General features: G+C 42.0%; 1 protein-coding gene across 1 annotated transcript; it reads right to left on the bottom strand.

The window, feature by feature from the left end:
- Positions 1-9,561: 9,561 nt before the first annotated feature.
- LOC306925643 (hemoglobin subunit beta-2-like) lies at positions 9,562-12,140 on the bottom strand (the record flags this gene model as incomplete). The annotated part of the gene is made up of 3 exons (XM_079504605.1): positions 9,562-9,693; positions 11,715-11,937; positions 12,049-12,140. The coding sequence occupies 3 exons, from the start codon at positions 12,138-12,140 to the stop codon at positions 9,562-9,564; spliced, it is 447 nt and encodes a 148-aa protein (XP_079360731.1).
- Positions 12,141-13,339: the final 1,199 nt, after the last annotated feature.

Genomic DNA, 13,339 nt, shown 5'->3' with positions numbered 1-13,339 from the left:
CAGTCTTGAAAGAAACAAGTGATTCAATTCATCTTCTGATGAATTTAAAATTACCCTGATGTAAACTATAGTCTTATTGTCTCCACCAGGCCGAAGGCATGGGGAGAGAGTATGTTTTGCACTCCGTCCGTCCGTCCGTCCGTGTGTCCGTCCGTGTGTCCGTCTGTGAACAGATAATCTCTGGCACCGTTGGCTTGATCGCAGCCATACTCTGCACACACACTCCCTGAATGCCAGAGCTGAACCTCTGCCCCAAAGTTTTCACATTGGCCTGTTATAGCGCCACCAGGAGGCCGCTTTGTGCAAAACAAATGTTTTGACTGTACACCTACAGATTTTGTCCAAACATTACGCAAATTGGTACACAGTCTCTCTAGAGCCATTCAACGAAATGGGTCTTTCAGCTTTTTCAGACTCATCTGCTCTTTATAGCGCCACCACGAGGCCGACATATGTAAAACACATTTTCTAATATTACTCCTTCAGATTTTATCCAAATTTCACGCAAATCGGTACACATGCTCTCCATAGTCATGTGATTTGTTTGATTTCTCATAATTATCCATCCTGATTGGCTACGATTGGCTTCTAAAGTTTTCAGGAGTAGCCCGTTTTGTACAAATTGCCACAACTCCGCAACGCAGCGTCCGATTGCGGTGAAACTGTGCATGCCTATTCCCACTAGTAGGCTGAGGAAGAAATGACACTTGACAGTTTTCAAATCAGCCTCATGGTGGCGCTACAACAGGCCAAGTCGTGTCACACACACACACACACACACACACACACACACACGTTTATATTACTCCTAAACATTTTGCCAAACATCACACACAATCCTATTTTCCTGGTGGAGACCTGTGCCCAGAAGGGCACTTTTTCTAGTTATATAGTGCTTTTTTCTGGTTTTATCCTCATATAGCAATTGTTTGTATTTACCTGTACTTTCGTTGAACATTCTACAGTAGCCTACATACTGTGAATAACATTTTCAATCAATCAATTAATGGATGGTGTCAGAGAGTTCCACATTTTGTAGTAGAATAGAGAATTTCAAACCACACCAAAGGGTTGGGTCGGGTCAATCACACGTTCACACCAATGCAACTCCTCAAGCACAGTCACACACGCACACGCGCACATAACGGCACAGTATCCCTATACAGTGCATGCGTTTTGGGCAGGTCAGATCTCCGCACAATTGCGCACTGAGCCCAGGTCAAAAATGTAACACTCTTTACAGTCTATGCTTTCAGAAGCACATATCTGCACGCTTTAGCCTATATTGACAATTAAGAAATTGTCATGAAACAAAGAGGGAAATTAATCAATCTGATTCTGTCCTGATTGTGTCCAAACACAAACATGTTACAAGTCTGTTACATTTGTGTGGCTCGTTCCCCGAGACCAGAACCATGCATGCATGATGAGTGACGCATGTGGAATTTGGGCACAAAAAAAGCTCACAACAGACGCTACACACCAAACTTCATATTCAATAGCGCACTACTCAGGTATTGTTATTTTTCCCTGCGGGGCAGACATCATCAATGCTGTCAATACGCTGCTATGCTTAAACAAATGCTACACATACTGAAACTCAAAGCAAATTATCAAAAATAATTTGAAAGCTATGCACATCACGTGCCTGGAATCTTGATTACAATTTAGATAGAAGACTATCAACATCTGCTATCTAAATTCAAATCGGCAAATTATGCAAGTTCTCAAAGACTATTATTAGCCAAGTATTACAAAGGCTACCTTATACAACCCAATACTAAAAGTTTTACCTCATGCATAACTCGTTGTCGCTCTGAAATCAGAAATGCTGTTACTCCCTTCAGTAGGAATGGCAGAGTGACTGAACACTTCCTGGATTAGTGTATATTGTTGGAACTGGGATGATGCGTGGGGGCGCCCGGCTGCCCGGCTGCAGCCTTAACCTTGAAGGCCTTGCCTCTGCATGGCAGCACTGGTGTCATTATTAAAAGGTGTGATGTACTGTAGCCTTCTTACTTTCTGCAGCCTGGGCAACGGTCAGCAGATAAGAGCAGTACTGTTTCAGACCAAAAGCATGACTTTATTATGATCAATGTAGGTGGACGTTTGCAAGGATGGATGGATGGATTATTTATTTTCGATTTATTCTTTGATAAAATTATTTCCTCTCTCTCTCTCTGAGGGTAACCTCAATGCCTTCCGAGCATACATTTAGGTTTGAAATGTTTACGTTGAGTAGCCACGTCATTTGTCTTATGTCTCTCTCTCTCTCTCTCTCTCTCTCTCTCTCTCAGTGTCATGGGGCAGGGCAGAGTATAGGACTATCTTTAAGCCCTAAACACACCCAAAGGGTCGAGAGCGAGACAGTTTCAGAGTTGTCCCATTGGTGTGATATGTCCTGTTGCACGTTGACCCACGTCATCCCATGTGATTCAACTGGTACAATTTAATGGCCCAAACCAAACCAAAGGGTCACCACTCACCACCATGTGCAACTCCTTGCAACCGTTTGGACCCTTTGGTGTGGTTAGGTCTTTAAGGTGAGGATGTTTTAACTCAAATCTTTGCCTCTGGGGGGGGTCCTTGAACAAAATCTTTGGAGATGAGAGTCGGCAGCCAAATACATAATATTGTAGTTTTACTATATATATATATATATATATATATATATATAGAGAGAGAGAGAGAGAGAGAGAGAGAGAAAGGGGGGGGGGGGGGGGGGGGGGGGGAGGAGGGAAGGAGTTACAGAGAACTAGAGAGAGAGAGAGAATCTGGGGAGGGAAGGAGTTACATAGAGAGAACTAGAGAGAGAGAGAGAGATGGTGTGTGTTGAGAGGGAGAGTGTTGAGAGGGAGTGTGTCTCTGCGCTTGTGTGCTCATGAGTGAAATGTTTCTGTCTGGACATACTTCCCACCACGCTGTGGTAGTCGGACACTAGTCCTGTAAATGTAATGGTATCTTGCAAAGATTAAGTTCAAACTCAACAGTATAGCCCAAAGTTAACTACTATATGTGTAGGCCTGTGTTGAAAAGCAGCAGATACAGTCAGACTAATCGTGTGTGTGTGTGTGTGTGTGTGTGTGTGCGCGCGTGTATGCTGAAATCGGCCAATCAAACGCTAGTCGGCGAGAGAGGAGGAGGAGCTATTGTGCCTTGCTGTTTTGCCCTATATATTTTTTTTTAGTGGTGTAAACCACTCCTACAACTGGCTTTGTTAGTATGTCTGTCTGTCTGTCTGTCTGTCTGTCTGTCTGTCTGTCTGTCTGTCTGTCTGTCTGTCTGTCTGTCTGTCTGTGCAAAGAAAATGAGCATGGTTGATGCTGATTGGTTGATGCTGATTTCATTACGTCAGACATTACATCAGAACACAGCTGATCAGGCTATATAATACCGGCTAACACCACTCAGTTCACACGGGTGTGATTTTTAAAACAACATGTAACTTTTTAATGGACCCTGACATGAGAAGGGTTGAAATCCACTGCCCTAGAAAGTACAGTGAATTGGTAGACACATTCCCTGAGTGAGCAGGCTTCAAGCGCGCTCTTTTTAATCCTCCGGTAGCCATGCCCCCTCCAGAGTAATAGTAAGAGGGAGTGGCGACACTAGCGTTGACTCCCATTGTAACAACGGAATGCGGAAGTGCTCATTCTATCTCAATGGGATAGTTCCAGCCGCTTTGCGGCGAGATCAAAGCGTGTCGCTACTCTCCTACTCTACACTCCCCCCTCCACACACACCTGCTGCAAACAGACAGACGTGAGCTCTGAGCTCTCAGGTCCTTGTTTACGGTATGTTTGGAACTTTGGTAGTAAAACGAGGGGAATTAACAACTTGGAATATAAATTTACACCTCATGGAATTGGGTGGAGTAGTCTGGGTTTTAGGAAGTGACTGCTCAGTAACAATTGTGTGACAGTTTGAAGTGAATTTATCTTCATAACAAACTGCTTGCTCATTGTTTTTATTCTGCAGGTGAGTCATGTTAAGTGTGTGTGTGTGTGTGTGTGTGTGTGTGTGTGTGTGTGTGTGTGTGTGTGTGTGTGTGTGTGTGTGTGTGTGTGTGTGTGTGTGTGTGTGTGTGTGTGTGTGTGTGTGTGTGCGCGTGTGTGTGTGTGCGCGTGCGTGCGTGCGTGCGCGCGTGCGTGCGTGTGTGCGCGCGACTGGGAGGGTGAAATTAACTCGGAAGTTCTTTATCATATGCATGGGTCCTCGTACATTTATAGAATAAATATACAGACACAATCACACAATGTTTTGTTTGGGGTGTCACAGCACTAAATCCTTGTATGAAACTTCATTAGTGTTTTCCAATGGTGGTTTAATTGAAAGTGATATTGAACCAAGTGTTACAAGGGTTGGGGTTAATAGGAATTGCACATCTAGATTTCTATCTCTCAATTTATTTCAAGGCATACCCTAGTCCAGGCATGTCAAAAGTCCTCACAGCTTCCTTCCTAAAATGTAGTATTTATCTGATATAAAACTAACATAATCTATGTAACCTATGTACAGTACACTGGTTATGACAGGATATAATAGGCTCTGTATACCAGGGGTTCTCAACGTTTTTGGCCGGGGACCCCCGGAAATGCTTTGGCAATGTCTCAGGACCCCTGCCCCACCCCCTCCCGACCCCCAATATAAATTTACTGCTACAATAACCTTTATAATAGAGACAATACACCATAAATAAATACTGAAACCAGATATAATCATTAGGGAAGGTGTATGCATGTACTATGTGTACTAGATGTAAACTCTTCATTTCCACTTTCCAGCCATTCAGTTGCAAAAAAGTAGTATACAGTGTATACTACTAGGCTGTATATGTTGTAACCGGAAGGATGCATTATACGTATACAGGCTGTGTATGTTTGTCTGCTGTTGCTAATTGTGATGTACAGGGTACAGTGAGTGTTCAGTATATGGCTCTTGGTCAGCTCACTTTCTTTCTTTCTACCTTACTTACTTATACTCAAAGCTTATGGTGTCTCTCTCAACCTGCTCCACAGGTACACCAGCCAGGGTGATGACCCCAGACCCCCAAGCTCAGCTTCTTCTCAGCCCTGAGTCCATTCTCCTGTGACATGCTGTGAATGCTGGACCCTAGAGCCTGCCCTAAATCCCTGACCTCTGCAGTACACCAGAATGCTATGTGCGCTACTAAACATCCATGGCTGTGTGAGAAGATGGCAGCCAGGAGAATGAGGTTGGTCGGTGCCATTGATACTGGGAGGAAAGTACTAGAATTGTAAAACTAGGCCGTTCGACTGATATAATTGTAAAACGCGGCCGTTCAATTGATAGAATTTTAAAACTAGGCCATTCGATTGATAGAATTGTGAAACGTGGCCGTTCCACTGATATAATTGTAAAACGCGGCCGTTTGATATATAATTGTAAAACGCAGCCGTTTGATTGATAGAATTGTAAAACTAGGCCGTTCGATTGATAGAATTGTAAAACTAGGCCGTTTGACTGATATAATTGTAAAACGCAGCAGTTCGATTGATAGAATTGTAAAATGCATCCGTTCGATTGATAGAATTGTAAAACGCGGCCGTTCGATTGACAGAATTGTAAAACGCAGCCGTTCGATTGACAGAATTGTAAAACGCAGCCGTTCGACTGATAGAATTGTAAAACGCGGCCGTTCGATTGACAGAATTGTAAAACGCAGCCGTTCGATTGATAGAATTGTAAAACGCGGCCGTTCGATTGACAGAATTGTAAAACACAGCCGTTCGATTGATATAATTGTAAAACGCGGCCGTTCGATTGACAGAATTGTAAAACACAGCCGTTCGATTGATATAATTGTAAAACGCGGCCGTTCGATTGACAGAATTGTAAAACTAGGCCGTTCGACTGATAGAATTGTAAAACGCGGCCGTTCGACTGATATAATTGTAAAACTAGGCCGTTCAACTGATAGAATTGTAAAAGGCGGCTGTTCGACTGATAGAATTGTAAAATACGGCCGTTCGACTGATAGAATTGTAAAACGCGGTGGTCCAACTGACAGAATTGTAAAATGCAGCTGTTCGATTGATAGAATTGTAAAACGTGGCTGTGCGATTGATAGAATTATAAAACGCGGCCGTTTGACTGATAGAATTGTAAAACGCTGCCGTTCGACTGATAGAATTGTAAAACACGGCGGTCTTACTGACAGAATTGTAAAATTGAAGTGTTCAATATTGTTGCAATATTAAAATGGTTATCTATTCCAAGTGTGTGCACTTGGAACATAATGTAATCAAATATCATTTTGTTGCCAAAACTGAAAAAAAATATTGTTTGTCCAACTTCAGGAATAAATGGAAGCATCAACGTTTAGAGAAAAAAAACATTAATTTATGCCAAATGTATCCTCGATGAATCCAAATGAACTCTACAATTAAAGTGAAAATCTGCCAGTCAATAAAAACAGTGTCAAAAAATAATAGGCTCTGTATACCAGGGGTTCTCAACGTTTTTGGCCGGGGACCCCCGGAAATGCTTTGGCAATGTCTCAGGACCCCTGCCCCACCCCCTCCCGACCCCCAATATAAATGTACTGCTACAATAACCTTAATAATAGAGACAATACACCATAAATAAATACTGAAACCAGATATAATCATTAGGGAAGGTGTATGCATGTACTATGTGTACTAGATGTAAACTCTTCATTTCCACTTTCCAGCCATTCAGTTGCAAAAAAGTAGTATACAGTGTATACTACTAGGCTGTATATGTTGTAACCGGAAGGATGCATTATACGTATACAGGCTGTGTATGTTTGTCTGCTGTTGCTAATTGTGATGTATAGGGTACAGTGAGTGTTCAGTATATGGCTCTTGGTCAGCTCACTTTCTTTCTTTCTACCTTACTTACTTATACTCAAAGCTTATGGTGTCTCTCTCAACCTGCTCCACAGGTACACCAGCCAGGGTGATGACCCCAGACCCCCAAGCTCAGCTTCTTCTCAGCCCTGAGTCCATTCTCCTGTGACATGCTGTGAATGCTGGACCCTAGAGCCTGCCCTAAATCCCTGACCTCTGCAGTACACCAGAATGCTATGTGCGCTACTAAACATCCATGGCTGTGTGAGAAGATGGCAGCCAGGAGAATGAGGTTGGTCGGTGCCATTGATACTGGGAGGAAAGTACTAGAATTGTAAAACTAGGCCGTTCGACTGATAGAATGGTAAAACGCGGCCGTTCCACTGATATAATTGTGAAACGTGGCCGTTCGATTGATAGAATTGTGAAACGTGGCCGTTCGACTGATAGAATTGTAAAACGCGGCCGTTCAATTGATAGAATTGTAAAACGTGGCCGTTCGACTGATAGAATTGTAAAATGCAGCCGTTCGACTGATAGAATTGTAAAACGCAGCCGTTCGACTGTTAGAATTGTAAAATGCAGCCGTTCGACTGATAGAATTGTAAAACGCAGCCGTTCGACTGATATAATTGTAAAATGCAGCCGTTCGACTGATAGAATTGTAAAACGCAGCCGTTCGACTGATAGAATTGTAAAACGCAGCCGTTCGACTGATAGAATTGTAAAACGCAGCCGTTCGACTGATAGAATTGTAAAACGCGGCCGTTTGATTGATAGAATTGTAAAACTAGGCCGTTCGACTGATAGAATTGTAAAACGCGGCCGTTCGACTGCTAGAATTGTAAAACGCGGCCGTTCGACTGCTAGAATTGTAAAACGCTGCCGTTCGACTGATAGAATTGTAAAACACGGCGGTCTTACTGACAAAGTGTCAAAAAAGCAGTTCCTAACCAGCTGAGTGAGTGAGTGAGTGAGCCAGTGGTCCTCTCTCAGCTGGTTAGAAACTTTTTTTTCCTCAAGGTGTTTCATCTAATCTAAGGCAGTGTATGGGGTGCCTGCTAGGGACTCTAGAATTACTATTACTATGTTCTTACATGTATGTGAAGTACAATTGTGTGTGTGTGTGTGTGTGTGTGTGTGTGTGTGTGTGTGTGTGTGTGTGTGTGTGTGTGTGTGTGTGTGTGTGTGTGTGTGTGTGTGTGTGTGTGTGTGTGTGTGTGTGTGTGTGTGTGTGTGTGTTGCAGTGATAGTCTCAGTGAGGGTTGGGGAGTTACAATGGGAAATAGAATGTTACAACTGATGCTGCGTTCACATTGGCAGATGCAAAAGATTCAAAGCAGCTCAACTTTTTTGTAGCCGTGTCGCTGTTGTAACTTTTGCAGAAGCCATTTATTTTGAGGTTTCGTTCTGAAACGGTATCGCAACCAATCAGAAGGTCCCATCCCTTCGTATGGCCGCTGTCCTACACTGAAAATAGCAGGCTCAGCTGTTATCAGTGCGAGACACAATGTGTAGCCAAGTATAAGGATTTTAAAATTGTAGCGTATATACCGTAGTACACAGTCTGCATGCATGCACGCACGCTCACTCACACACACACACACACACACACACACACACACACACACACACACACACACACACACACACACACACACACACACACACACACACACACACACACACAGCTGCAAGTCTCCTTATCTTGGTCTCTTCAGGCTTTGCAACGCTTTGCACCATGTTGCACCAGATGTAAGATAGAGCCCAGAGAGAGAGAGGTATTGAACCAAGTTACCTCATGCAAGCCCTTCTTCCTGCCATTAAATAATCATCTGGGAGGGGAAAGCACGTGTGCAGCACCTATATAGACACACTGCATGGAAACAGCAGAGCTCTGAACCCTGATGCCGGATAGGAGGGAGTGGAGGGCAGCCTTCCAGGAGTCTCAAGTTGATGCTGGCTAGTCCGCACACTTCCATAGCATCTCACAGAATCAAGTGATAAAGGTAGAACAAAAATAAACCAATTAAATTCTTTGTCAGTAGGCCTATCATTTTTTAGAGGCTAATCTTTCAGTGTCCTATTTGTGTTAGGTAGGAATTTAATGTGTCTCAAAGTTGAGGCAAGGAGCCGTATGGATTGCTGAAACCTAGCTGTCCTTAGTCTTCATCTAAATAAAGTTGTGCATGTGAACTTTGAGGTTGCAGCAGATATTTTTACGTATTGCTAGCTCCTCGTGGGGTTTCAACCTGTTTTGAGTCCCGGAATATTACCAGACAGAGCCACTAAACTAAATACTTTGACATATTTAAAGATAATAATTTGGATATCCATTCTCCACAAAAAACACATTTTAACAAATCTATTTAAACTTATATTATAGACTATTTTGTTCGGGGTTTTTTATAAGCTTGTAGGTCGGCCATTTATTTTTTAATTTTTCAACATTTAGAAAACCTGACACTTTTGACTATATTACCAGTATGTAACAATTTAGGCTACTGTAAAGGCTGGTAAACTGGTCTATATTTTGCCTTCAAATGTTATCATTCACATTTTCAAACCTAGGCTGCTTCCTATCTCTTTTACATTTTTTGTTTGTAGATAACAAATTAAATGATGAAGTTTTCATATTTATTTCAATAGATTTTTTTTATTTTCAAAGCTGTGCATTTATTGAGTTCCATAGGCCTCCGGTTCTGCTGGCCTGGAGGCTCATGGACCTTTAGTGGTACTGCCGGCCCAGAGCGGAGCACACTACGTTCAAGAACTTCTGCCAGGCGGCCTGCATTTCAGGAGTGAAGGTTTGGATGCCCAGCTTGCCGGCAATGACAATGGAGAGGCAGTCAGAAAACAGCTGTGAAGCAGAGAAAACACTGTTAGATACCTGGCCTGGAGGTGAATTTGTTAAAACTATTCATATTCTGCTCATCGGTTCCACATCTTATAGATTTCCCATTTTGGTTACAAAAATAAAATAAAAGTGATTCAATGTTAGTATAGCAAACATAGCTTGCGTGTTAACTGAAGTAAATATTATTTGCTATTACTAGTACAAAACCTTGTATTTGAGATAGGGGCCAATGCTGCAACTTTTGGTTTTGAAAGGGCTGTTGTGAAAATGAACACAAGTGGCTAAACTAATGGTACATCAGCAAATGTTCAACTTTAAGAACTGCAATGAAGAATAAACTCTCATGCATATATTCCATGACAACAGTGTATTGCAGTAGCAGTTGAACCATTTGGAGATAAGCTTATTGAAACCCCTAACAGGAACTATATGTTCATACATATGTGCACGTACTGTACGTATAAAAGCATAGTGTTTTTCATCAGGATGGGGGACAATCTATTTAGCACTTAGTACAGCTACAGTATAGTGACTGTGCATCTTTCAACACCATGGATGGTGGTTACCGTTAGAATGAGTGGACACAGTATTTTATGTACAGTGTTTGGTATGTTGCCGTCTCTGGGAGCACAACATAACCTCGCCCATTTCTAGCAATTTTAGCATGTCACTCGACAAGGGGCGCATACGTTGGTCCGACATACAAACAGTACGACATGTGGCCGGTTAAGACACATGTGGCTGGTTAAGATTCACCCGTGGCTGGTTAAGACGCATGCATGGCTGGTTAAGATTCACCCGTGGCTCCCGACACGCATGGCCGGTTAAGACGCATGTGTGGCTGGTTAAGATTCACCCGTGGCTCCCGACACGCGTGGCCGGTTAAGACGCATGCGTGGCTGGTTAAGATTCACCCGTGGCTCCCGACATGCGTGGCCGGTTAAAACACATGTGTGGCCGTGGCTTCCCCGTGCAGCTGGATTAGGTTAGGGTTTGGGGTCGGGTGTCAGACTATTATATTTTATTATATATTGCATGTCGGACTGTTAGTACGTCGGACCAAAGATATGCACCTACAGTGGAGCCACGAAAAGTGAATCGCCCTGTTCTCGTTGGTAATAAAAATGGAAAGCTGACCGAAGAGAAGAGTGCCACAGCGTGTCAACTGCACTTGCAGTGAAAGTACTATAGGCCTACCCACTGTTACGTTAGCCATAGGCCTATTAGCCCGCAGGGAAGCTGGAAGTACCCTCACTAAAAACGCCGGGACAATGCTCCACACGTCCCAAACTCTTCTCCCTTCTGGCTCCAAAACTGTGGAATGCACTTCCCGTTGCAGTCAGAACTGCAGCATCACTCCCAATCTTCCGCCGTAGTCTGAAAACCCACCTTTTCAGACTCCATTATGGCCCATAGCACTTACCCTACCCCCTTAGATAGCATTTCTGTAGACTTAGATAGCATTTGATACAGACTTATAGCATGTTATGTAGACAGCACTATAATTGCATTGTATGTAGTCATAGCACGTCATAGTACATATGTATAGCATAGTATAATATATATGTATAGTTTATATGTATAGTTTAATTATATAGATATTCCACTGTTACGTTCTTAGCTTACGCATGTTTCATGATAAAACTTTGTTCTTGCTTAATGTAAATCGCTCTGGATTAAGATGCCTAAATTGTAAAATTGTAAATTGTAGTCCTACTGTATATACTGTCCTGCATGGTAGCACGTTGCTCAGCTCGTATACAGATAGCTGGCAGATAGCTATATGTACGGCCTTGCAGATAATGTTATAATGTATTGTATGTATTGACTTTCAATAAAATGTATTGACTTAGCTTGCATTTAATTCAAGCCATGTTTGTATTATTACTTTTCATCATTACTTCTGTGTGCTTTACATGTTGTTTTTAAAACACTGCAGTGTATTCATTTGTTTAGAAGAAAGGTGCTATATATTAATTAAGTTCATTCTTCTTCTTATTATTAGTTCTTATTATAAAACGTACCCTGAAATTGTCTGGGTCGACGTGCAGAACCTCGGAGTGCAGGGTACTCAACTCCTTATAGGTCTCCTTGATGTTGTCCATGTTCTGCATGGCTTTGTCCAGACCGTGCACAATCTTGGTGCCGTGGGCTGCGATCTTCGGGTTAAGTATGATGTCCTGGGCGTTGTACAGGTTACCATAGGTGCTGAAGTACCGCAGGCACCATGGATACACGATCAGACACCTGCGGAAACAGATCATGATTACGTTGACATTTTAGTGAAGGGAATGATCAGACAAAATGCTAAACATGACATCTGATTATTGATCTGGTTTTGTTAGAGAGGAACTGTACCTGCACAGAGCCGCGGGTCCGACTTCTTCATAGTTCAGAGTATCGAAGATGTATTTAATCATGGTACGTTCTTCATCTGTCCATTCAACCATGGTTGCTTCTTGGTGATTTCCTTCAGTCTCAGAAGAAATGCAGACCTACTGTAGGCTACAACTAGAGCCCTTCTGCTCTATATATACCTGAAATGTCCTCCGCCCCAAAACGAGAAGACTGGCTGTGATAGGTTGAAGCTGAAAAGTCTCTGATAAAGTCCTACGTATGCTTTTCTAGACGTTTCTAGTAGATTCTGCAATATTTATTTTGGTCTGCATCCATCGCTGTAAAATCTGTTTATTTTATAAATAATTGACAGATAATAATCCTTGTAGTCAAGTGCACCATACTCATATTGGCTTACTTGGCTCCCTTTCTCCTACTTGTATCTTTAATGATTAAAAAAGACTGTGTATTTTAACTACAGTAGTCTGACTACCAAATATCAACATGCTTACAGAAAGGGCCACTTGTCTTCTACAGCTCTTATTGAAACGAAAAATTGCAGGAGCAGTTTTCAATCTTTATACTAATGACTTGCCCTCTGTTGTGAATGTGAATAACGCAGGTATAACAATGTACGCGGATGATTCACTGTACATTATACTGCAAGCTCATGCTTGCAGTATACAATCGAGTTCTGTCTAGTGAGTTGAAAATAGTATGTGATTGGATAAAAACATACAAATTAGCCATACATATATGTGAAACTAAGATCATTGTCTTTGGGTCAAGACACAAATTGGTTACTACACCTAAACTTGACTTATCCATAGCTGGTGGCGGGCATTGTCCTTGACAGTCAAGTATTGTGGACTGAGGATATAAATACAATAGGATTTATATAATATATAATTCCATTTATAATTTATAATAAATATATAATTCATTTATAATAGCTGGGTATGGGTAGAGGTATTGCAAATGTAAGAAAGGGTTTATTTTATGTACATTCTGACATCCTGGGTCAAGGTTGTAAATCATTAAGTTTGTGTCACTTGGATTATTGTTCAACAGTATGGTCATCTACGTCTAAAACATATCTTGCTAAATTACAGGTTGGACAAAACGGGGCTGCTAGACTTGTTCTGGACTGTTCTAAAATAACTAGTATTGAAAATGCACTCCAGCCTCTCCATGGCTCAAGCTTGGCCACATGTTTCTGTTGTGTTATTAACTCAAAATTTAACTAAAAAGTTTTAGTTTGACCAGATAGATTATTGTAACGGCTGACGATACACATACTCACAATACAAGA

Source organism: Electrona antarctica, assembly GCF_951216825.1.
Source record: "Electrona antarctica genome assembly, chromosome: 1".
Taxonomy (NCBI): domain Eukaryota; kingdom Metazoa; phylum Chordata; class Actinopteri; order Myctophiformes; family Myctophidae; genus Electrona; species Electrona antarctica.
Note: the sequence above shows the minus strand (reverse complement) of the source record. Positions and strands in the feature narration are given on the sequence as shown.